Source organism: Hemitrygon akajei, unplaced genomic scaffold (assembly GCF_048418815.1).
Source record: "Hemitrygon akajei unplaced genomic scaffold, sHemAka1.3 Scf000144, whole genome shotgun sequence".
Classification (NCBI taxonomy): domain Eukaryota; kingdom Metazoa; phylum Chordata; class Chondrichthyes; order Myliobatiformes; family Dasyatidae; genus Hemitrygon; species Hemitrygon akajei.
In genome coordinates, this window is record NW_027332030.1 from 1,233,711 (window position 1) to 1,258,434 (window position 24,724).

A 24,724-nucleotide genomic window follows, 5' to 3' on the forward strand; every position below is an offset into this window, starting at 1 on the left:
AATATCAACAAGCAAAGACAATAGAAAATAGTGTGAAATAGGGAGAACCTTTGACAAAATTTAGTTCGAGGCTTAAGAAAACCTGCCAAACAGAGCTCAATAATTAACAAATACAACAAAGGCAATAAACACTTTCATCAATACCGACATTGACTTTTTAAAAATAAAAATACCTTAGTCCCACTTCAATCAGTAAAATTTACAAAGATAAATAAGAACTTTAGAAAACTTCAGAAAAGACTACTTACACTCAAACAGTACCTTAGACAGGAGGAAGAGGAATAACATGAATGAAAAAAAAATTCACACAACAGTCAGATAAAACTTTGAAGTATATATTTTCTTCAAAAGTACACAGGATTCAGCACTCCAAGTGTGTATATGCAATTGTGCTAAGAAGACCAGAAAACTTAAATGAGAGGCCAACTCAGAAAAATGAATAATCAATATGGAAGAAAACATTAACAAACAGAATGAGAATGACCCTCCATGGGAGACATCCCAATGATCTGAGCAGACAAGATGTTGAAAAGTAAGCATCGAGCACCTGACTGAGAGTTGGACACCTCTTCCCAGAAACAGAGGGATTCCTTGCAGAAATACAGGACAAGGTGGTTAATAAAAACTCACAAATACATACAATAAAAACAAACAAGGCAATAAATGCAGAAAATGCCAAGAGAAACCAGACACAATCCAACATATTCCAGGATCCTGCAGCAGTTTAACTCAATCTGATTACTTATGCAGGTACAATCAAGTGGCAAATATCATTCACCAAAATCTTGCTTTAAAATACAAACTCATGAATGACCTCCATCACCTCATTAAGGCACCATAAATTGAAGCCATATCCAGTTAGGGACAGAATCTCACAATTTATATTATAATCAATACATTATAACAGACAGGTTAATCTAAAATAACTATCCGGATATAATATTACAGGATAAACAAGCAGGAACAACTGCTTCAATAGATATCACCATTCTCAACACACACGTGCCTCAACAAATGGGGAATCTCACAACAGGCATTGTCTGTGTTGGCAGTCAGACAACTGAATTATTTTCCGACAAATGAGCTTCAAAATCTTGCTACTCTGTCATTTGTTGCCACGCCCTGCTGCTGATTTCCTTCTCCTCATCATACATTCTTATCCCGACCATTGTCCAGAGCCCCAAACTCTGCTCTGTGCGGACCTGCCTCTGGTTTCTGACCCTGCTTCGTTGAACATCCAACGGATGGTTTTCCATTCTGATTTCAGTCTTTAGAGGAGAATGGTGTTTTGAGCAACCCTTTAGAAGCAGGGAAAATGGCCCAAAATAAGGAAATGAGCCCTGAATAAGGAGGTTAACACCCAATGTCATTCTTTGTCAGCCCAGAGACTAGAGGGGTGAAGAACATCTCAGACAGAACTGCAATGCGTGCAACTTCTTCAGTCAGTAGAAAAGTTCAGGGAAACATCTTTACCCACAGCATGGCGACTGTTTGGACAGCAGGAGATGAACAATAGGGGAGGATTTAAAAGGACTGTCAAGGAACAGAATCACTGGCAGGGTCCAGCCGGCCTGAGTACACTAGTTGTGTTGTAAACTCACAGAGTTCCAAAGACAGAGTTTAAAATAGAACTGATTTATTTGTCTCAGACCCAGAATATTAAACTCCAGTCCCATTAGAGGTGAATGTGCAGCAGAAGAAACTCCTCCCATGCCCAGTGACCAGGGTGCAGAACTGGGTGTGGTGAGCAGCAGTAATAATTGCAGAGTTCAGCACCGACAGTCACTCTCGAAGTTGCATTCAGCAATGGTGATGGACAAATATCCAGCATGCAGCTCATTGAAACTTCCTCCCCAGTGTGAACCCGGCGGTGAGTCATAAGTATAACATGCTGTAAGATTTCACTGCTAATGTAATGGCCTCTATGCAATGTTTCACTGCTGAGGTAATTGTTTCTCTGTAGCAGCAATATTTAGGTTTTGACTAGAGATAACAGGGTTTGGGAATGCGGGGCTATCCAATGGCAGAAATGTTGTTCTTTCCTGTGAGTCTGGAAGAGAGAATTTCACCACCTTTTGCTGGGGAGAGATGAGAAGACGGGAATGGAGAGAGTGGGCCCTTTTTCTTTCTTTTTGTTTTCTTTACTAACCCTATAGTCAAAGTAAGAATTATAAATCTCAATTGTTTAATCACATATTGTGTACAGTTTGTTATTTCAGTGTACTGATTAGGAACGGGACACATCATGAAGCATCCACCCGAATGACATTTCTTAAGTTAGCTGGGTTGGGGAGTTATCACTCCAAAAGTTCAGCTGCTAGCCGAAGTGAGAGTTGCATAAGGTTAGATGACTGAGTGAATCGCTTCCCACATTCACAGCAGGTGAACAGCCTCTCCCCAGTGTGAACTCAATGATGCACATTCAGTTGATTTGGTTGAGAGAATCTTATGCCAAACTCTGAGCAGGAGATCAGCCTCTATCCAGTGTGAACTTGCTGGTGTCTCTCCAGTTGAGATGACGAAGTGAATCCCTTCCCACAGTCTGAGCAGGTGATTGGCCTCTCCCTAGTGTGAACTGAACGGTGTGCTTGTAGGTTGGATGACCGAGTGAATCCCTTCCCACAGTCTGAGCAGGTGAACGGCCTCTCCCCAGTGTGATCTCGCTGATGTACCTTCAGTGTAGATGACCGAATGAATCCCTTCCCACACACTGAGCAGGTGAACGGCCTCTCCCCAGTGTGAACTCGCTGATGTACCTTCAGTTCGGATGACTCAGTGAATCCCTTCCCACAGACAGAGCAAGTGAATGGCCTCTCTCCAGTGTGAATTTGCTGATGTCTATTCAGTTTAGATGACCAAGTGAATCCCTTCCCACAGACTGAGCAGGTGAATGGCCATTTCCCTGTGTGGGCTGACTGGTGTCTCTGCAGTTGAGATGACCATTTGAATCCCTTCCCACAGACTGAGCAGGTGAACGGCCTCTCCCCGGTGTGAACTCGCTGATGTACCTTCAGTTGAATTGACTGAGTGAATCCCTTCCCACAGACTGAGCAGGTGAATGGCCACTCCCCAGTATGAACTGACTGGTGACTCAGTAGCTGGGATGAAGAAGAGAATCCCTTCCCACAGTCTGAGCAGGCAAACGGCCGCTCCCCAGTGTGAACTCGCTGATGTAACTTCAGTTCGGATGAGCAAGTGAATCCCTTCCCACAGTCTAAGCAGGTGAACGGCCGCTCCACAGTGTGAACTCGCTGGTGAGCCATTAGGTTGGATGAGCAAGTAAATCCCCTCCCACAGACTGAGCAAGTGAACGGCCTCTCTCCAGTATGAACTCTCTGATGTACCTTCAGGTGGAATGACGCAGTGAATCCCTTCCCACAGTCTGAGCAGGTAAATGGCCTCTCTCCAGTGTGAAATCTCTGATGTGCTTTCAATTGAGAAGACCAACTGAATCCCTTCCCACAGTATGAACAGGTGAACGGCCACTCTCCGGTGTGAACTCGCTGATGAACCTTCAGTTCGGATGAGCAAGTGAATTCCTTCCCACAGTCCGAGCAAATGAATGGCCTCTCCCCAGTGTGAACTCGCTGGTGAACCTTTAGCTTTGCTGACTGAGTGAATCCCTTCCCACAGTCTGAGCAGATGAATGGCCTTTCTCTAGTGTGAACTCGCTGATGGACCTTCAGTTCGGATGAGCAAGTGAATCCTTTCCCACAGTCCGAGCAGGTGAATGGCCTCTCCCCAGTGTGAACTCGCTGATGTACCTTCAGTTGGGATGAGCAAGTAAATCCCCTCCCACAGTCTGAGCAGGTGAACGGCCTCTCTCCAGTATGAACTCTCTGATGTATCTTCAGATTAGATGACATAGTGAATCCCTTCCCACAGTCTGAGCAGGTGAACGGCCTCTCTCCAGTGTGAACTCGCTGATGTACCTTCAGGTGAGATGACCAGCTGAATCCCTTCCCACAGTCTGAGCAGGTGAACGGCTTCTCCCCAGTGTGAACACGCTGATGTAATTTCAGTTTAGATGAGCAAGTGAATCCTTTCCCACAGTCCGAGCAGGTGAACGGCCTCTCCCCGGTGTGAACTCGCTGGTGAGCCATTAGGTCAGATGACCTAGTGAATGCTTCCCCAAAATTCAACAGATGACCAGCCTCTGCCCACTATGTACTGACTTGCGTGTCCACAAGTGGGAAGACTGACTGAATCCCTTCTCACCCACAAAACAGGTGAATGGCCTTGCCCAGTGATGTACCTTCAGTTGAGAAGGCCGAGTGATTCCATTTCCACTGTCTGAGCAGATGAATCGTTCCACCCTGTGCAAAATGTCGATCAGATGATTCAGTGAATCCTTCCCCACAGTCTGAACAGGAAGGATGATCGAGTGAATCCCTTGCTCCACTTCTTAAATATCTGGACAGAGACAGCAAAACTGGTGTGTTGAGCTCCAGATTCCTGTACACAAATTCCTTGTCATTTTTGACCTGTAAAAAGATTTACAATATCTGTCAATGGGTGCAGGACAACATTTCAGATGAGTTCACATAAGTTGTCAAGGTGTGATCTGGCATCACACTGTTACAGTGAAGTTCAACCCAAGTTGGAGAGAGAAATCACCTTCTAACTGGGCACAGTGCTGGTATCTGGAATGACCATCAAACTCTCTGATGCTCTTCCTGTCTCTATAAGAATGGGGCATTTCTGCCATCTCCAATCTGTGACCTGGCTCAGTCTGACTCTCTAGATTGATATTATTCCCTGTTCCCACTGAGCTGCATGGGTTCATGACCACACAGTAACTGAAACACTCTCACACAAATAGCCGGCAGTGTAGTGCATGCACCCACCACTCTCTGGGTAAAAAACTTACCCCTGGCATCCCCTCGGTATCTATTTCCAAGCACCTTAAAACTATGTCCTCTCGTGTTAGACATTTCAGTCCTGCAAATAAAACCTCTGGCTATCCACACGATCAATGCCCCTCATCATCTTATACACCTAAAAAATGCACTAAACATAGACAAGGTCATTAAACATTGCATGAGGATTTGTTGGAAGTATACAGAATTATGAGGGTACAGATAGCGTAAAGGCAAGCAGCTTTTTCCACTGAGGTTGTGTGGGATGACAACTGAGGTCATGGGTAAGTGGGGAAGGTGAAAATTTAACGGGAACATGTGGAAAAGCTCTTTACTGAAATGGTCGTGAGAGTGTGGCATGAGATGTCAGCACAAGGGGTTCATGTGAGCTCAGTTTCACCATTTGAAAGAAGTTTGGATGGGAGCCTGGATGGTAGGGGTATGGAGGACGATGGTTCCAGTCAGGTAGTTGCAATAGATACCTTAAATGTTTTTTTTAGCATTGACTAGATGGGCCAAATAGCCTGTTTCCGTACCGAACACCTCCATGTTTCTGTGACAGAGAAGCTGGCCAAACTTGTTTGGAAAGGAAAAGGTAGGAGTGATCGATATCTGAGGTCTGAACAACATCTGACTGGTGTCAAGAAAACAAACTCTCCCTCATTGTCACAAAAACAAAGGAGCTGATTGTGTACTACAGGAGGAATGGAGACAGGTGAACCCCTATTGACATCAATGGATCTGGGGTTGAGAGGGTGAACAGCTTTAAGATCCTCAGCATAAACATCACCAAGGATCTCAAATGCTCTACGTACTGGCTGTGTTGTGAAAAGAGCACAGCAGCACCTCTTTCACCTCAGATGGTTGAAGTTGCTTGTTGTGGGCCCCAAATCCTAAGAACTTTCTACAGCGAGACAATAGAGAGCATGCTGACTGGGTGCAGCAGTGCCTGGTATGGGAACTGTACTTCCCTCAATCGCAGGACCCTGCAGAGAGTGGTGCAGACAGCCCAGTGCATCTGTAGATGTGAACTTCTCACTATTCAGGAGATGTACAGAGACAGATGTGTAAAGAGGGCCCAAAGGATATTGGGGACCCAATTCACCACAACCACAAATTGTTCCTACTGCCACCATCCAGGAAACGGTACCACAGCAAAAGGACCAACAGGCTCCAGGACATCATCTTCCACCAGGCCATCAGACTGCTTAATTCATGCTGATATAATTGCATGTTGATGTTATATTGACTGTGCTATGTATAAACAATATATTATAAATTACTATAAATTACACATTGCACATTTAGATGGAGAGTAACGTAAAGACTTTTACTCCTCATGTGTATGAAGTATGTATGTAATAAAGTCAATTCAATTTGACTCAATTTACCCTCTCCACTATCCGTTCAGTCACTCTGGCTCCCATTCCCCCTACAACTTATTTTAACCACTTCACCCTCTCACCACACTAGCTCCAGCAAGCCTTAATACTAGGATATTAGTCCCCTCCTTGTTCCATTCCCATAACTAATGAATCCCCTAACACTTATTTGACTTTCCACTGCCAGGTAATCCCCCCAAAAGTTTCTAAAGTGGTCCACCTGCTGATGTGTGGGATGTCCGCAAGATTACTCTTCGATGGCTGTTTAACTTCATTCACCTGCCTGTCACCCAGTTTCCTGCGTCCTGTACCTTGGGTGTAACTCACCTCTCTTCATGTCACATCTATCACCCCCTCTGACTCCCAGCTGATCCAGAATTCAACAATTTCAAGTCCGAGCTCCTTCAAGTGCAGGGCTACAAGCTGCAGCTGGATGCACATCTTGTAGGTGAGGGCATCAGGGCCACTGAAGGTCTCTGCACCTTCCCTCCAATACCCCCTCTAATTTCTAATGACCAGTGTGCACATAAATCATGTACTGTGCTTATTTTTACCCAGTGACAACATGTGCACAGTGATTTTTATATAGTGAGGTATTCATTTTAAGAGCTAGGAAATCACTGTCGATAAGAACTATGATCTCCTCTGGGTTTGATCGAGTTCATCTGCTTTCTCACACAAACTATGTAGCAGGACTGTAACAGGTAATGAAGGACTTTCTTACCAGAGCTTTTGCACATTGTGCATATGTGGTTTACTTGCTAAATTACGCTTTAAAAAGTCAGATTTCCAAATATCACTCCACTTCTTCCCACTTGTAAGTTCTACAGCAACTTTTGCATCGCCACAATACACACAGGTGACACCAGTTTCTAGATTAGACAAAAACATTTCCCCCGAACCCTCCTGATGAATTAAGGATATATTAAATAAAATCATTTTGAACCTATGTAACCTCTGGCTAAAAGAATAATTGGGATTGAATAGGAATATTTGAACCAAAGTAAACACTGTCTTCAGTGGTTAGCTAAGACAGGCTCATTATCAGTTCTCTGTGGCTTGCAGAGTGACATACTGAGCGATGATAATATACACTGTACCCTCATTAGTTGATAACATTATACATTGTACCCTCTTTTGAGTAAAGGGAGGAGGACTCTCTGATAAGGACAGGAATAAACATCTGTTTGTAATTAAGTCAGGGCCTTGCAAAGGGAATAACTGATAAGGACTGGATAGTATATCCATCTGTAATTAAAACCTTCAGTCAGCAAACTCTATTATCTAATTAAGTTTGGAGCCAACAGACTTAGTGCACGTACCAGTTCAAATAACATCTCGCAATAGGAATGTATGGGGCTTACTATGTATAAATATATGGCTGTAACCTGACTAAATCAGTCCACTAGTCAGATGGTGGCAGTGCTTACATGCCTTCCCTTTGACAACTGGGTCTCAAACTCCTGCTGGAAAATGAACTGTGGTGACGATAAGAAGCTGGTCTCCCGAGTTTTATTCAACTTCAACATTTGGAGTCACAAACACGATCCCAATATAGGGAGTGCTGAGCAGATGGGCTGAATGAAGATGTAAAGCGGAACAGTATATTATCAGCAAGTTGGAGGAATAATACATGTGAGAAAGGGATAGAGGTCTGTACTGCAGAAGGAACGCCAAAGGTTGGGAGCCACTAAAAGCGAAGCGTGAATGGGTGGATGGGCACTAAAAAACGAGAGCAGGAAAAACAACGTAAGCAAACCAAGGCCGGCCCAGATAGGAGAGAAGGGCAGGAATATCAGTCTAAAGTTCGAACTGATAGGGACACAAGGGATCCCAAACCCATGTCTGTCATATCGACCCTGTTTGAGGACAGTGACCGTGATGAGGAGTGGGCACTCACCGTACCTCTCCTACCTTACCAGGGGCCAAGTTCACCCAGTGCTCCCGAACCCCAATCCTCCCAGTACCCAGATACGGTGGCCACTCAGGTAAAACAGCGGCATAGGGAAGGGATGTCACTACATCCTGAGATCCAGAAAGGGAATACCCAGGATTATTCCGAGACAGGGAGGGAAGAATCCAATAAATCCCCAGAGTTAGTGACTCCACAAAGACAACTGCCCACCCAAATGCTGCCCAATCCACGAGCAGGAGGAGGGACAGCGCTCAGTGATTCCTGTGTATACACCCTGGAAGCCTCGAGAAATGATAATGATCATGAATCAGGCCCCAGGTAGAAAAGAAAAAGCAGCACAGTTTGCTCAGTGTGTCCACAGTACCATACAAATGTTTAACATGACCCTGCAAGATTTATTCAGTCTCTGCTGCATGATTCTCTCAGCTGATGAAGGACGGAAATGGAAGGCAGAATTGAGAGACCAAACCTATCAGGAGTTACAGGCGGGAAACCATAATGAGAATGAACAGAGAGACCAGATCATTCAAGCCTTGGAAAGGGCTCTCCAGCAACCTGTAAACATCTCTAAAGTACCTGAATGCAAACCTAAGCCTGGGGAATGGGGACCAGACTATTGGGAGTGATTTGTGGCCTGCTACGGCACTTTCACAGGAGACCAAGCCTGTCCCCCCCCCCCCCCCCCCAGTTTACCTAAGCCTGGGGAATGGGGACCAGACTATTGGGAGTGATTTGTGGCCTGCTACGGCACTTTCACAGGAGACCAAGCCTGTCCCCCCCAGTTTACCTAAGCCTGGGGAATGGGGACCAGACTATTGGGAGTGATTTGTGGCCTGCTACGGCACTTTCGCAGGAGACCAAGCCTGTCCCCCCCAGTTTACCTAAGCCTGGGGAATGGGGACCAGACTATTGGGAGTGATTTGTGGCCTGCTACGGCACTTTCGCAGGAGACCAAGCCTGTCCCCCCAGTTTACCTAAGCCTGGGGAATGGGGACCAGACTATTGGGAGTGATTTGTGGCCTGCTACGGCACTTTCACAGGAGACCAAGCCTGTCCCCCCCAGTTTACCTAAGCCTGGGGAATGGGGACCAGACTATTGGGAGTGATTTGTGGCCTGCTACGGCACTTTCGCAGGAGACCAAGCCTGTCCCCCCCAGTTTACCTAAGCCTGGGGAATGGGGACCAGACTATTGGGAGTGATTTGTGGCCTGCTACGGCACTTTCGCAGGAGACCAAGCCTGCCCCCCCAGTTTACCTAAGCCTGGGGAATGGGGACCAGACTATTGGGAGTGATTTGTGGCCTGCTACGGCACTTTCGCAGGAGACCAAGCCTGTCCCCCCCAGTTTACCGAAACCTGGGGAATGGGGACCAGACTATTGGGAGTGATTTGTGGCTTGCTACGGCACTTTCACAGGAGACCAAGCCTGTCCCTCCAGTTTACCGAAGCCTGGGGAATGGGGACCAGACTATTGGGAGGGATTTGTGGCCTGCTACGGCACTTTCACAGGAGACCAAGCCTGTCCCCCCCCAGTTTACCTAAGCCTGGGGAATGGGGACCAGACTATTGGGAGGGATTTGTGGCCTGCTACGGCACTTTCACAGGAAACCAAGCCTGTCCCCCCCCCCCCCCCCCCCCAGTTTACCTAAGCCTGGGGAATGGGGACCAGACTATTGGGAGTGATTTGTGGCCTGCTACGGCACTTTCACAGGAGACCAAGCCTGTCCCCCCCAGTTTACCTAAGCCTGGGGAATGGGGACCAGACTATTGGGAGTGATTTGTGGCCTGCTACGGCACTTTCACAGGAGACCAAGCCTGTCCCCCCCAGTTTACCTAAGCCTGGGGAATGGGGACCAGACTATTGGGAGTGGTTTGTGGCCTGCTACGGCACTTTCACAGGAAACCAAGCCTGTCTCCCCCCCCCCCCCCCCCCCCCCCCAGTTTAATGCCCTACTGCTCCAAAACTTACCAACTAAGCCAACATGATTAAAACAGATAATATGGACTGGCCTGACAATGACCGAAATCGAATGTGACGAGCTTTGACATATTACTGGGACCTGATTTTCGATTCCTGATCAACCCCGAAAGGAACTGATATTTAAAGTGAACATGTTCAGCAGGAAGAAGGATGTGAATGGGCTATATCTGGGGATCAGAAATGGGAACAAAAACCTACCAAGGGACAGGTGGGGACAACAACCCGTTTAGAAATTGACAAGCAAGGATGCTTCCTACCGTGAGTACCACCCCTCAGGAAGAGCCCAATGTAATATTGACAGTTGCTGGAGTTTCAATTCTGTTTATGATTGATATGGGGGCAACCACAACCACTCTCGATCAGGAAATAGTATCGGAAAAGGACTTCCAGCTATCAGACGCTACAATCACTCTGTCTGGTTTCGAAGGCACGGAGCGTACGTATTCACGTACCCAGCCACTGCAGGTGGAATTCCAGGGGAACCAGTGTGAGGTTTCATTTACAGTCACCACCAGACGGGGGTGTAATCTCATAGGGAGAGACTTGCTCTGCCCGTTGGAAGTCGAGATTCTATGCACGGACAAGGATAGCACGCTGGAACTGCAAACAACTGATAGCTTCCTCTGATCACCCAGTGGTGGGCACTTTTTCTGGACTCCACTGCATTTGAACCCCGTCTGCCAGTGGCCAGCTACCATGTGACTCTGTGCTATGGCCCTACATGGTGCTCAACTGAGGAAAGCCAATATTATGCACCCCTCGAGGGACAGAAATTCCCAGTCACGGTGATTGGAGAGGTTAAAGGAAGAGACGACATTGCATTTCTGGTTGAAGTTCCAGATTTCTTTTGACGACAGACAGGACTGGTGGTTCCCCATACCACCTTCAGGGTTTGCCCTGGGTTCAAGCCAAAGAGACTAGGGCTCCTTGCCCACACCCTGACGAAACAGGCCTCCAGCACCGAGGGAAACTGGCAAGACTTGGCGCGGGCCAACTCCGATACTGGAAGGAGTCTGAGGTGAAGACAGGACATCTGGTAAGACATTCTTTTAATAGTGACCGAACCCAAGATGTTGTCCCCCATCTCTGGGCAATTTCAGTCCATGAAGTCAGCCCTCCTGTCCGGATCACAGTGAAAGAAGGACAGACTCTCCCATCCATTCCGCAATACCCCCTCTAGCCGTCTGGATCACAGTGAAAGAAGGACAGACTCTCCCATCCATTCTGCAATACCCCCTCTAGCCTGAGGCAACGTTTTATGAGGATGGAAACTCTTTTGTGGATCCAGCAGGAAAATGATATTATGGCTATGCAATAGTGATGGACAGTGAAGTAATTGAGCAGGCATCTTTTGAAGCAGCTGTCTCCACCCAGAAGGCTGAGCTGTTTGCTCTGACTCGTGCATGTATCCAAGCAACAGACTAAAGTGGGAACATTTACACAGACTCCCGTTATGCATTTGGAATTGTACATGACTACAGGGCTCTCTAGGAACATGGGGATTCCTGACTTCCTTTGGCCACCCCATTAGTAATGCCACCTTTGTAAAGAACTTATACACCACTCTACAGCTACCTCAAGTTATTTCTTTTCAGGGAAACACCTCTGTGGAGGAGTGCAAACTGTAGTCCCATATGAGGTGCCAGAAAGTCCCTGGCCTAAGTTTTTGGATCACCCAGCAGGACAGGTTTGTGTTCCTACATAGTTTTTACCAATATCAGTCGATCAGAAACATGATTTTACACACCTGGGAAAGGAGGGAATGGTTGGTAACCTGTACCCTGCACACCGGGTACGACTCCCTAGACAGGTGGATCTTTTTCGTGTCTACAATATGATTTTATTGAATTGCCTAGAGTACATAGCTATAGATACTGCTTAGTTATTATAGATGTGTTTAGTAGATAGATTGAAGCTATTCCAACTGCCATCAATACTGCTGTGACTGTTGTGAATGTATTATTACGGGAAATAATTCCCAGGTACGGCCTGCCAGAGATGCTGAGCTCTGACAATGGCCCACACTTTATGGTGAAAGCAAACGAAGGGGTATGTAACAAACTAGCTATCAAGCAACAATTCCACTGTGTATACCACCCATGGGCCGCTGGCAGAGTGGAAAGAGCCAATGGCATTCTGAAGAGTAAATTGGCCAGATTAACAGCGGAGACTGGACTCACTTGGTTGAAGGTCCGACCATTAGCCTGATTCCACATGAGGGTTACCCCACAGGGGAAAACAGGGCTGTCACCAGCTGAAATCATTTCTGTACGGCCCATGAGGACACCCTGGGAACAAAGTTTCAGGATTAAAGGCAAAGTGAATAAGAATAAGGAACCTTGGTTCTCGATGGATATTGGAACTCTGATAAAGAAGAGAGAGATGTATGACATGTGTAAGAAACAGGGAGCAAATAAGGTACTTGAGGAGTATAAAAATTGCAAACAAATACTTAAGGAAGAAATCAGGAGGGCTGAAAGAAGACATGAGGTAGCGTTGGCAGTCAAGGTGAAGGATAGTAAGAGCTTCCACAGGTATAGTAATAGCAAAAGGATAGTTAAGGGATAAAATTGGTCATCTTGAAGATCAGAGTGGTGGGCTATGTATGGAACCAAAAGAAATTGGGGAGATGTTAAATGGTTTTTTTGTGTCTGAATTTACTAAGGAAACTGGCATGGAGTCAATGGAAATAAGGCAAACAAGTATTGAGGTCATGGAACCTATACAGAGAGAAGAGGAGGAGGGGCTTGCTACCTTGAGGCAAGTAGATAAATCTCCAGGACCTGACAGGGTATTCCCTCGGACCATGAAGGAGACGAGTGTTGAAATTGCAGGGGCCTTGTCAGATATATTTAAATGTCATTATCTACGGGTGAGGTGCCAGAGGATTGGAGGATAGCTCATGTTGTTCCATTGCTTAAAAAAGGCTCTAAAAGTAATTCTCGAAATTATAGGCTGGTAAGTTTGATGTTGGTAGTGGGTAAAATATTGGAAGGAGTACTGAGAGACAGGATCGACAATTATTTAGATAGACAGGGACATTAGGGAGAGTCAACATGGCTTTGTGTGTGGTAGGTCAAGTTTAACAAATCTATTAGAGTGTTTTGAGGAGGTTACAAGGAAAGTGGATGAAGGCAAGGCAGCGGATGTTGTCTACATGGACTTCAGTAAGGCCTTTGGCAAGGTCCCGCATGGGAGGTTAGGTAGTAAATTGGATTAGACATTGGCTCAATGGGAGAAGCCAGAGATTGGTAGTGGAGGATTGTTTCTCTGAGTGGAGGCCTCTGACTAGTGGTGTGCCACAGGGATCAGTGCTGGGTCCATTGTTATTTGTCATCTTTATCAATGATCTGGATGATAATTTGGTAAATTGGATCAGCAAATTTGCTGATGATACAAAGACTGGAGGTGTAGTGGTCAGTGAGGAAGGTTTTCAAAGCTTGCAAAGGGATCTGGACCAGCTAGAAAAATGGGCTGAAAAATGGCAGATGGAGTTTAATACAGACAAGTGTGAGGTGTTGCACTTCGGAAGGAAAAACCAATGTAGAACATATAAGGTAGATGGTGGGGCACTGAGGAGTGCAGTAGAACAGAGGGATCTAGGAATACTGATACAAAATTCCCTAAAAGTGGTGTCACGGGTAGATAGGGTAGTAAAGAGAGCTTTTGATACATTGACCTTTGTAAATCAAAGTATTGAGTATAAGAATTGGAATGTTATGGTGAGGTTTTATAAGGCATTGGTGAGGCCGAATTTGGAGTATCATGTGCAGCTCTGGTCACCGAATTACAGGAAGGATATTAATAACGCTGAAAGAGTGCAGAGAAGGATTATGAGGATGTTGCCGGGACTTGAGAAACTGAGTTACAGAGAAAGGTTGAATAGTTTAGGACTTCATTCCTAGGAGTGTAAAAGAATGAGGGGAGACTTGATAGAGGTATATAAAATTATGATGGGTACAGATAGAGTGAATGCAAGCAGGCTTTATCCACTGAGGCTAGGGGAGAAAAAAAAAACAGAGGACATGGATTAAGGGTGAAGGGCGAAAAGTTTAAAGGGAATATAATGGGGGGGCATCTTCACAACTGGGTCAGACTGATACTGGCATAACAGGTTCTTCTGGGCACATTCTGTCTCACTCCCAAATATTTCCTACTTTCCTTTGTACAGGTACGTAATGTCTAAAGGACCAGTGTTTGAGTAAATGAGACTCACCAAACTTTCTCCTGACTGAATCACTGGAATCTCCGAGTCAGATGGGTTCTCTCCAGTTGATGCTCTCAATCCTCGGGCTGGTTCACTTGTTGCTATTCCCACATCTTCAGCTGTGGTTTGCTTCCAGTTGGGGTTTTTCTTCCAATAAACCTCTCACCGCAGGTCTAACACTAACCAGAGAGATAATGAAGCACATTAACAATGAAAAGGAGAAGCAAACATTTCTGCTTAATGTTACTAAGAACAAAACTCACTGAAATTTAAACGTTGAAGCCAAATATAATAATCTCAGTGAACAATCTTTTATTGTCCCTCACACATCACAAAACAATATGGGATAAGAAGGAGCCATCATTCTGTCATGGTAATACATAAGACACAGGAACAAGATTAGGTGATTTGATCCATCTGGGCTATAAATGTGCAGGAGCAATGTGTGGTTAAGTGCCATGCTCAAGGATACAATGCACTGCCTGGCCTGAGGCTCAAACTCATGACCTTCAGATTGCTTAACCACTTGGCCACGTGCACATCACAGAAACCACTCTCCCCCCGAGACTTCCCAGTCCCTCGGTAAAGCAGGCAGTGAAATCAAAGATCCCCACAACCTGGGACGTTCTCCTTTCTCACCCACCCCAGTCCGGGAGAAGACACAACAGCCATAAAGCTCAAGGACAAATGTGAGCAGCCTCAGGAAACGAGGCGAGTTGGGGGAAGTTAACGGGACTCAGTGACCAATGTCAGATCCCCCAACACAACATAGAGGAAGCATCCTGACCCATCCGGGGACTCTGAGCACACACCACGTCATGTTGCATCACAAAGTGAAGGGTAGGGCAGATCGACAGTAAACTTCCTCACGTGACCTGTTTGTGGGTCTCCCATTTCAACTCTGCGGAAATAGACCGCCTGGGCTCCAGGTTTGGATCGTTCAATGCAGATTAAGTGAAGTCGACACATTTTTGACCAGCCCAGATAATTGGAAAATAAATGAGTAATTGGTCCTCAGTTTGGGGCTCATGGCCCACATCGGATCTCCCCGCTTGGGATTGGTCTCAGTACTCACCAATGGGAACGCAATATCTTCGGCCCACAGACAGTGATCCAGATCCCTGGCTCCCCCACCCAGGAGGTGAGGACCCTTCCCTCGATCCCACAGATGATGCGCTTCAGCACTGAGCAGAAAAGAAAACACCGCCCGGCCGGAGACAGTGAAAATGCGCGAAGTGAGTGTCACATCATCCGGAGGGCAGGGCCTCGGAAACAGATACACAGGTGCTGCCCATCTGCTGTTAAATGGGAGGGGCAAACGGGATCACGTGACCAGTCGGGTCTCCCACCCCAGGCAGAGTTTTCCAGCTACCCACCACTCTTTGTAAAGAAACAAATTTGCTGCTTACATCTCCTCTCACCTTAAATATATTAGACATTTCAACCCCCAGGAAAAATAGATTGTCTGTCCACTCAGAATCAGAATCAGGTTTATTATCACCGGTGTGTGTCATGAAATTTGAAAACCGTGCAGCAGCAGTTCAATGCAATACATATTATAGAAAGGAAAAAAAAAACAAAATAAAATAATAAAAAGAAACAACTAAATCATTTACAGTATATCTGGGACCCTTACTCTTTGTGATTTTGATAAATGACCTGGATGAGGAAGTGGAGGGATGGGTTAGCAAGTTTGCTGATGACATAAAGGTTGTGGGAGTTGTGGATAGTGTGGAGGGCTGTCAGAGGTTTCAGTGGGACATTGATAGGATGCAAAAATGGGCTGAAAAGTGGCAGATGGAGTTCAACCAGGATAAGTGTGAAGTGGTTCATTTTGTTAGGTCAAACATGATGGTAGAATATAACATTAATGGTAAGACTCTTGGCAGTGTGAAGGATCAGAGGGATCTTGGGGTCCCAGTCCATAGGACACTCAAAGCTGCTACACAGGTTGACTCTGTGGTTAAGAAGGCAAATGATGCATTGACCTCAGTATGTGCGGTTGGGAGACTGTAGGTCTGACACGGTTGTCAGCAGCACAGGAGCGCCACAGGGACCGTGCTCTCTCCGGTCCTGTTCACCCTGTACACATCAGACTTCCAATATAACTCGGAGTCCTGCCATGTGCAGAAGTTCGCTGATGACATGGCCATAGTAGGGTGTGTCAGGAATGGACAGGAGGAGGAGTATAGGAAACTGATACAGGACTTTGTGATATGGTGCAACTCAAACTACCTGCGTCTCAATATCACCAAGACCAAGGAGATGGTGGTGGACTTTAGGAGATCTAGGCCTCATATGGAGCCAGTGATCATTAATGGGGAATGTGTGGAGCAGGTTAAGACCTACAAGTATCTGGGAGTGCAGTTAGACGAGAAGCTAGACTGGACTGCCAACACAGATGCCTTGTGCAGGAAGGCACACAGTCGACTGTACTTCCTTAGAAGGTTGGCGTCATTCAATGTTTGTAGTGAGATGCTGAAGATGTTCTATAGGTCAGTTGTGGAGAGCGCCCTCTTCTTTGTGGTGGCGTGTTGGGGAGGCAGCATTAAGAAGAGGGACGCCTCACGTCTTAATAAGTTGGTAAGGAAGGCCGGCTCTGTCGTGGGCACAGAACTGGAGAGTATAACATCGGTAGCAGAGCGAAGGGCGCTGAGTAGGCTACGGTCAATTATGGATAACTCTGAACATCCTCTACATAGCACCATCCAGAGACAGAGAAGCAGTTTCAGCGACAGGTTGCTATCGATGCAATGCTCCTCAGACAGGATGAAGAGATCATTACTCCCCAATGCCATTCGGCTTTACAATTCAACCGCCAGGAGTAAGATATGTTAAAGTGCCGGGGTTAGGACTGAGCTTAAGTTACCATTCAATGTATTTAAGTAAACTATTTAAGAACTTTTTAAAAGCTATTTATTAATGCTTTTTTTGAGGGTGATTTTAGATGCATATCATATTTTTACTGAGTTAAGTATTGTATGTAATTAGTTTTGCTACAATAAGTGTATGGGACATTGGAAAAAATGTTGAATTTCCCCATGGGGATGAATAAAGTATCTATCTATCTATCTATCAATCGTGGGATTGAATTTAGGAGCCGAGAGGTAATGTTGCAGCAATATCTGACATTTGTCACACCCCAATGTGCTCAATTCTGGTTGCCTCACTACACGAAGCATGTGGAAACCATAGAAATGGTGCAGTGGATATTTACACAGATGTTGCCTGGATTGGGGAGCATGCCTTATTAGAATAGTTTGAGTGAACTCGGCCTTTTCTACTTGGAGCAACGGAGGATGAGAGGTGGCCTGACAGAGGTGTATAAGATGACGAGAGGCATTGATCATGTGGGCAGTCAGAGACTTTTTCCCAGGGCTGAAATGGTTATGACAAGACAGCAAAATAGGTACCTGGAGAAAAATAAAGAAATACTAGCATAGAAAAATAGAGGGCTATGGGTAACCATAGTAATTCCTAAGTTAGGGACATGTTGGCACAACTTTGTGGGCCGAAGGTCTTGTATTGTGCTGTAGGTTTTTTATGTTTCTGTGAATAAATTAAAAATCTTGCAACAAACAGAAATACTATATATTTTAAATGTGAGGTAGTGTTCAAGGGTTCAATATCCATTTAGCAATCGGATGGCAGAGGGGAAGAAACTGTTCCTGAATCACTGTGTGTGAGCCTTCAGACTTCTGTACCTCCTTACCTGCTGGTAACATTGAGAAAACCACATGCCCTGGGTGATGGAGGTCCTTGCTAATGGACGCTGCCTTTCTGAGACATGGATTCTAATCCTCTGGTAGTCTTATAAACGTCCATCCAGTCTCACCCCAGCTGGCACGGCTCCGGAGAAAACGACACAATTTTGTCCAACCTCCCGTTAAAGCTCAGGCCCTCTAATCCAGGAAATATCCTGGTAAACCTTTTCTGCACCCACTCCAAAGCCCCGACATCCTTCCGAGAATGGGAGCGACCAGAACTGTATGAAACACTCCAGATGTGGTTTAACTAGTTTTATAAAGCTGCAACGCAACTTCCCGACTTTTGAACTCAATGCTTCAACTGATAAAGACAACCATGCCATTTGCCTTCTTAACCACCCGATCAATATGTGCAGTCTCTTTCAGGGAGAGATGAACTTGGAGTCTAAGATCGCTCTGATCATCAACACTGTTCAGGGTTTTGCATTTAACAGTGTACTGTCTCATACATTCGACTTACCGAGCTGCCAAGATGATCATCACTAATCAAATCTCACTGAGATTTCTCAGGTCCTGTTGAATTTATTGCCAAGTACACAAGTACGGGAAGGTACAGGTACAGAGAAACACTGACTTGTGGCAGCATCACAGGCAAGTACATTCAGATAACACACAGAACAGCAATTATACAATTCTCTGTCAGTAACAATCCAGAAACATGTTTTACTTCCTCCGGCTAATAGGCCAGAACAACAGGGGCTGAGCGGCGGCTCATCTCAGACGGTTCGGTGTGAAGGTCTCACAACCCGGACCGACCCCGGCAGATTCTGTGAAGGAAGCGAGGCGAGGCCGCCAGTTCGGGAAAGCATCCCCTCCCCCTTCAGGTTTCACCGATCTCCTTGTGTTTCTCTCTCCCTTCCCCACCCCCACCTTTTATTCTCCAGTCCTGCCGAAGGGTTTCGGCCGGTAATGTCGACTGTGTTCTTCCCCGAGATGCTGCCCGGACTGCTGAGTTCCTCCAGCATTTTGTGCGCGTTGCTCGCGTTTCCAGCATCTGCAGATTTTCTCTTGTTTGAGTTCGGGAAAGTTAACTCACCACTCAACATCAGAACTCCCCGCTCGGGACCGTCTTCAATACTCACCGAAGGGAAATCGTTGGTGTTGCCCCGCAGAGAATAATCCGTCTCCGGCACCCCGTCCAAGGGGGCGAGGAACCCCTCCCGATCCCGATCCCGAACCCGGACCCGCCGCTGACCCAGTTCCACAAAGAACGAAAAAAACAACACTGCCTGGCTCGGGCCTGTGAGCATGCGCAATGTGCTTCTTATAGCGTCACAGGCGGTGGGCGGGGCCACGGAAACAAACCCGCAAATGCTGCCGATCTGCGGTAAAACATTATCACATTTCGCTGGAGGGTCTCCCATGTGACCGGTGACTGTTCCTCGCCCTTCACATACTGCCCTACCCACCGCCTCATTTCCCACATTATTTCATTATTTCCCTATATCATTTCCATACGTATTTAGATTTTCCCTCCATATCTTCCCCGATCCCTTTCCCTCCAGCCCCAGGTCACAGAGTTATAGTTTTGATTCACTTCCCATCCCGACACAAAAATCAGACCCACACAGAAAATGAGCAGGTTTCTTTTAAATCCGTCAACACACACAAAATGCTGGTGGAACGCAGCAGGTCAGGCAGCATCTATAAGGAGAAGCACCGTCGACGCTTCGGGCCGAGACCCTTCGACAGTCCTGAAACGTGGACAGCGCTTCTCCCTATAGATGCTGCCTAACCTGCTGCGTTCCACCGGCATTTTGTGTGTGTTGCTTGAATTTCCAGCATCTGCAAATTTCCTCGTGTTTGTCATTTAAATCAGTCTATGTTTATAAACACTCATTTCTATTCACATTCTTCTAGCCTCACTGGACAGGAACACTGAAACATTAAGTGAGAAACAACAGGAGGAGGCCATTCGGCCCCTTTACCCATCAGCAAGATGGAGGCTACTCTCCCATCTCAGCCACATGCTTCTACCGATCCACATTTTCTCGATCCCTTGGGTCTCCACAAATCTGCCAACCTCTGTTTTATGTGAAGACGATCACGGAGTTATCACCGCCCTCTGTGGTGGGGATTTACAGACATTCACCACCCTCGGCGTGGAGACATTTCCCCTCATCTCATTCCCGACATTTTCACTGCCATCATATTTGACCTACCAAAATAAACCACTTCACACTTATCTGGGCTGAACCCCATCTGCCACTTCTCAGCCCTATTCTGCATGCTATCAATGTCCCGCTGTAAACTCTGACAGCCATCCGCACTATCCACAAAACATCCAACCTTTGTGTCATCAGCAAACTTACCAACCCATCCCTCCACTTCCTCATCCAGGTCATTTATAAAAAACACAAAGAGTAAGGGTCCCAGAACAGATCCCTGAGGCACTCCACTGGTCACCGGCCTCCATGCAGAATATGACCCGTCTACAACCACTCTTTTCCTTCAGTGGGCAAGCCAGTTCTGGATCCACAAAGCAATGTCCCCTTGGATCCCATGTCTCCTTACTTTCTCAATAAGCCTTACATGGGTTACCTTATCAAATGCCTTGCAGAAATCCATATACACTACATCTACTGCTCTTTCTTCATCAATGTGTTTAGTCACATCATCAAAAAATTCAATCGGGCTCGTAAGGCACGACCTGTCCTTCACAAAGTCATGCTGACTATTACTAATCACATTATACCTCTCCAAATGTTCATATCCATAGCGACTTATCCAAATTGATGCTTTCCAAAAGCTGCAGCACATCCTCTTTCTTAATATCTACATGCTCAAGCTTTTCAGTCTGCTTCAAGTCATCAGTACAATCAGTAAGATCCTTTTCCATAGTGAATACTGAAGTAAAGTATTCATTAAGTACCTCTGCTATTTCCTCCGGTTCAATACACACATTCCCACTGTCACACTTGATATTTCAGGGTGAAAGGTGAAATATTTTTGGGGAATCTGAAGGGGGATTCTTCACTCAGAGGTTGGTGCGAGTGTGGAATGAGCTGCCAGTGGAAGTGGTGGATGTGGGTTCGAGTTAGACACTAAAGAGAAATTTGGGTGAGAACATGGATGGGAAGTGTATGCAGGTTGTTGGCAGTAAAAACAAAAACCGGTCCGTTTTGACTAGAAGGGCTGAAAAGCCTGTTCCAGTGCTGCTGGGCTCTGTGACTCTAATAATATTCTGATTTGTAATTTCCACAGTCATGTGCTTTGCTGCTAATTACCGAACCCAGTAATTTACAGAATGGGTGTAGCGGCTGCCCAGTGACTGTTCCTGTGATCAAAGTCACTGGGACGTCTCATCATTGAGCAGATAATGTCTTCACCATTCTCCTTCACTCAGTCCGTCACTCAACACCTTCCATGTTTACAGGAAATCACAGAACTCACAGAGAAGGAAACCGTGACAGAGGATTCCCCGCTTTTCCTCAGACCTGGTGATGGGGAAAGGCTCCCAGTGCCAGAGAGTGATGTGGGAATCAGGAATGATATTGCAAAGTTGGACAAAATGCTGAAAGGATTTCTGCAGCTCGGTACGGTAAAACAACGCACCGAACTGAAATTAACATTGAAATATTGCTGACGTAACAAAGAACGTCAACAAAGTTCGGCCAATCATGTTGAGCTCAGCCAAATAAATTAGCGACCAAATGGCCACTAAACTGATTCCTTGTGCCTGTCCATCTCTCTCCATGTTCTTCAAATTTATGTGTCTGTCTCAGCGTCTCTTAAAATTCTCTAATATATCTGCCTCTACCATCACCCCAGGCATTCCAGACACCCACCAATCTCTGTGTGAATGAACTTGCCTCACATCTCCTTTGAACTTATCCCCTCTCAGATTAACTGAGAAAAAGAATCACAATAAACATGCGATTGTACTGGAGTGAGTGTCATGGTCCGGTCCCTGAAATCCGTATTCCGGTTCACGGTCCGGTTCATCGATCCTCAGTCCGGGATTTCCTGTTTTCCTTGGGTCCAGTGGCTGCCTTAATTGAGGCACCTGTTTCTCGTTTTGGGCTGGCTCCATAAATCGTTTCGGGATTCAGCTTCAGTCTGCTGGACTGTTCTCTCCTTTCTTCCTGTTCCCGCACTTCTGAATCCCTGGCAGTTAGTTCGGCAGCTTATCTCAACAGTTATTTTAATTCATTTTATAAAAGATACCCCTAATCCATATTTTTTCCAATACCTTAAATAAAAAATCCCATTCCAATCTATCAAATGCTTTTTCTGCATCTAAAGAAACTGCCACATTAATTTCCTCCCTCTTTTGAGCCGAATGAATTATACTAAATAACCGAGTTACATTATCTGCCGATTGTCTATTTTTAATAAATCCTGTTTGATCCATATGTATTAATTTTGGTAAGTATTTAGATAGTTTGTTAGATAAGATTTTTGCTATGATTTTATAATTAGTGTTTAACAAAGAAATAGGTCTATATGATGCTGGCTTTAAAAGATCTCTATCTTTCTTTGGCAATACTATTAAAATAGTTGTCGAAAAAGATTCTGGAAGTTTATGAGTTCTTTCCGCTTGATGTATTAACTCCATAAAAGGAGGAATTAATAAATCTTTAAACTTTTTATAAAATTCAGGTGGAAAACCATCTTCTCCTGGATATTTATTGCTTTGAAATGATCCTAGATCTTCTTCAACCTCTTTTAATGTAAAAGGCATATCTAATCCCTTCTGTTCTTCCGTATTTAATTTTGGAAGAGTTTTTTTCTGATAAAAACCTTTCTATCTTGACATTATCATTTTGTGATTCTGATTGATACAATTCAGAATAAAAATTCTTGAACGTTTCATTAATTTCTAAAGGTTTCTAAGTAATTTTATTTACTCTTGTTCGAATTGCATTTATCGTTTTAGAAGTCTGGTCTGTTTTTAACTGCCATGCAAGGACCTTATGTGATCTTTCACCTAAATTCATAATATCTCTAAAGTAGCGACAAATGGTCAAATTTCAGCACAATTTCAGTTAACAAGGTCAACTAGGCAAGGTTGTCCATTATCACCTGCTTTATTTGTGTTGGCGATAGAACCATTAGCTGAATTAATTAGAATGGACCCAGATATTAAGGGTTTCAGAGTTAATCAGGAAGAATACAAGATTATCTTATTTGCTGATGATGCTCTGCTTTACTTAACAAACCCATTGCACTCGTTGCGTAAATTATCTATAGATTAGAAGATTATGGGAAAATATCAGGTTACAAAATAAATTGGGATAAAAGTGAAATTTTACCTCTTACTAAAGGAGTCAATGTCGATTAATAACTCAATTTAGATGGCCGGCAAATGGTATAAAATATTTAGGTATAAGAGTTGATAATGATATAAAGAACTTATACAAATTAAATTACTTACCATTATTGAAAAAAATTCAAGAAGATCTTGATAAATGGATGATATTACCAATAACATTAGTAGGTAGAGTAAATACCGTAAAAATGAATATATTCCCAAGACTACAATACTTATTTCAATCACTACCAATACAATTTCCCCAGAATTTTTTTCAAGAGTTAAATAAATATGTGAGGAAGTTTCTTTGGAAAGGTAAGATGTCAAGAATATCGTTGGAAAAATTGACATGGAAATTTGATCTAGGAGGGTTACAACTTCCAAATTTTAAGAATTATTATAAAGCAAATCAACTTAGATTTATTGCATCTTTTTTTCAGAAAGATAGACCGGCATGGATTAGAATAGAACTAGATAACATAGGAGAAAATACACCAGAAGATTTTATATATAAATGGGAATCAAAATGGATACGGGAAAAGAAAGAATCTCCTATATTAAAACATTTGATTGACTTATGGAATAAGATAAATGTTGATGATGAGACAAAGAAATCTTTATTAACAAAGAGATCTTTAATTCAAAATAGACTTATTCCTTTTACAATCGATACTCAACTTTTATATAATTGGTTTCAAAAAGGGATTAGATATATAGGAGATTGTTTTGAAGGAGGAATATTAATGTCATTTGATCAATTAAAGAATAAATATAAAGTATCAAAAAACACTCTTTTTTGTTACTTCCAATTAAGGGCTTATTTAAGAGAAAAATTAGGTCAAACAATGTTATTGCCAAAATCTAATAAAATAGAAACTTTAATTCAAAAAGGAAAAACTAAAAAAATTATTTCTTGTATGTACAGCTTGATTCAAAAACAGGCATTTAAACAAGGAGTCCATAAGTCAAGACAAAAATGGGAAAGTGACTTGAATATTAAAATTGAAGAAACAACTTGGTCAAGACTATGTTTTGATAGTATGACAAATACAATAAATGTCCGGTTAACATTAGTGCAATATAATTTTTTACATCAATTATATATTACACCACAAAAAATAAATAAATTAAACCCAAATTTATTTGATCAGTGATTCAGATGTAACCATGAAATTGGTACTGTTTTACATTCTACTTGGTCTTGTTCTAAAATTCAACCTTTTTGGACAAATTTAAGAGTTTTACTGGAACAAATTATTGGAACACAACTTCCACATAATCCAATATTACTTTTATTAGGCGATATTGAAGGGATAAAATCGAAACCCAAATTGAATAAATATCAGAAATAATTTATAAA

The 24,724-nt window shown here is 44.3% G+C and overlaps 1 protein-coding gene across 2 annotated transcripts; it reads right to left on the reverse strand.

Annotated features, from left to right (window-relative positions):
• Positions 1 to 321: 321 nt before the first annotated feature.
• Positions 322 to 19,297, reverse strand: LOC140723896 (uncharacterized). 2 transcript variants are annotated; one of them, XR_012097994.1, is made up of 4 exons: positions 19,193 to 19,297; positions 14,353 to 14,522; positions 1,007 to 4,484; positions 322 to 590 (listed from the first exon to the last, which is right to left on the reverse strand). XR_012097994.1 is itself a non-coding variant. In XM_073038435.1 (3 exons), exon 3 carries the CDS (start codon positions 4,101 to 4,103, stop codon positions 2,478 to 2,480), a length of 1,626 nt encoding a protein of 541 aa, XP_072894536.1. In that variant the 5' UTR covers positions 4,104 to 4,484; positions 14,353 to 14,522; positions 19,193 to 19,297; the 3' UTR covers positions 322 to 2,477. The 2 variants fall into 2 exon arrangements, 1 of the variants encoding a protein (XP_072894536.1); XM_073038435.1 differs by having other exon boundaries at positions 322 to 4,484.
• Positions 19,298 to 24,724: the final 5,427 nt, after the last annotated feature.

Excerpts from the sequence above, each read along its gene's own strand:
- LOC140723896 (XM_073038435.1), bottom strand. The coding sequence starts at position 4,103 with ATGGCTCACCAGCGAGTTCACACCGGGGAGAGGCCGTTCACCTGCTCG.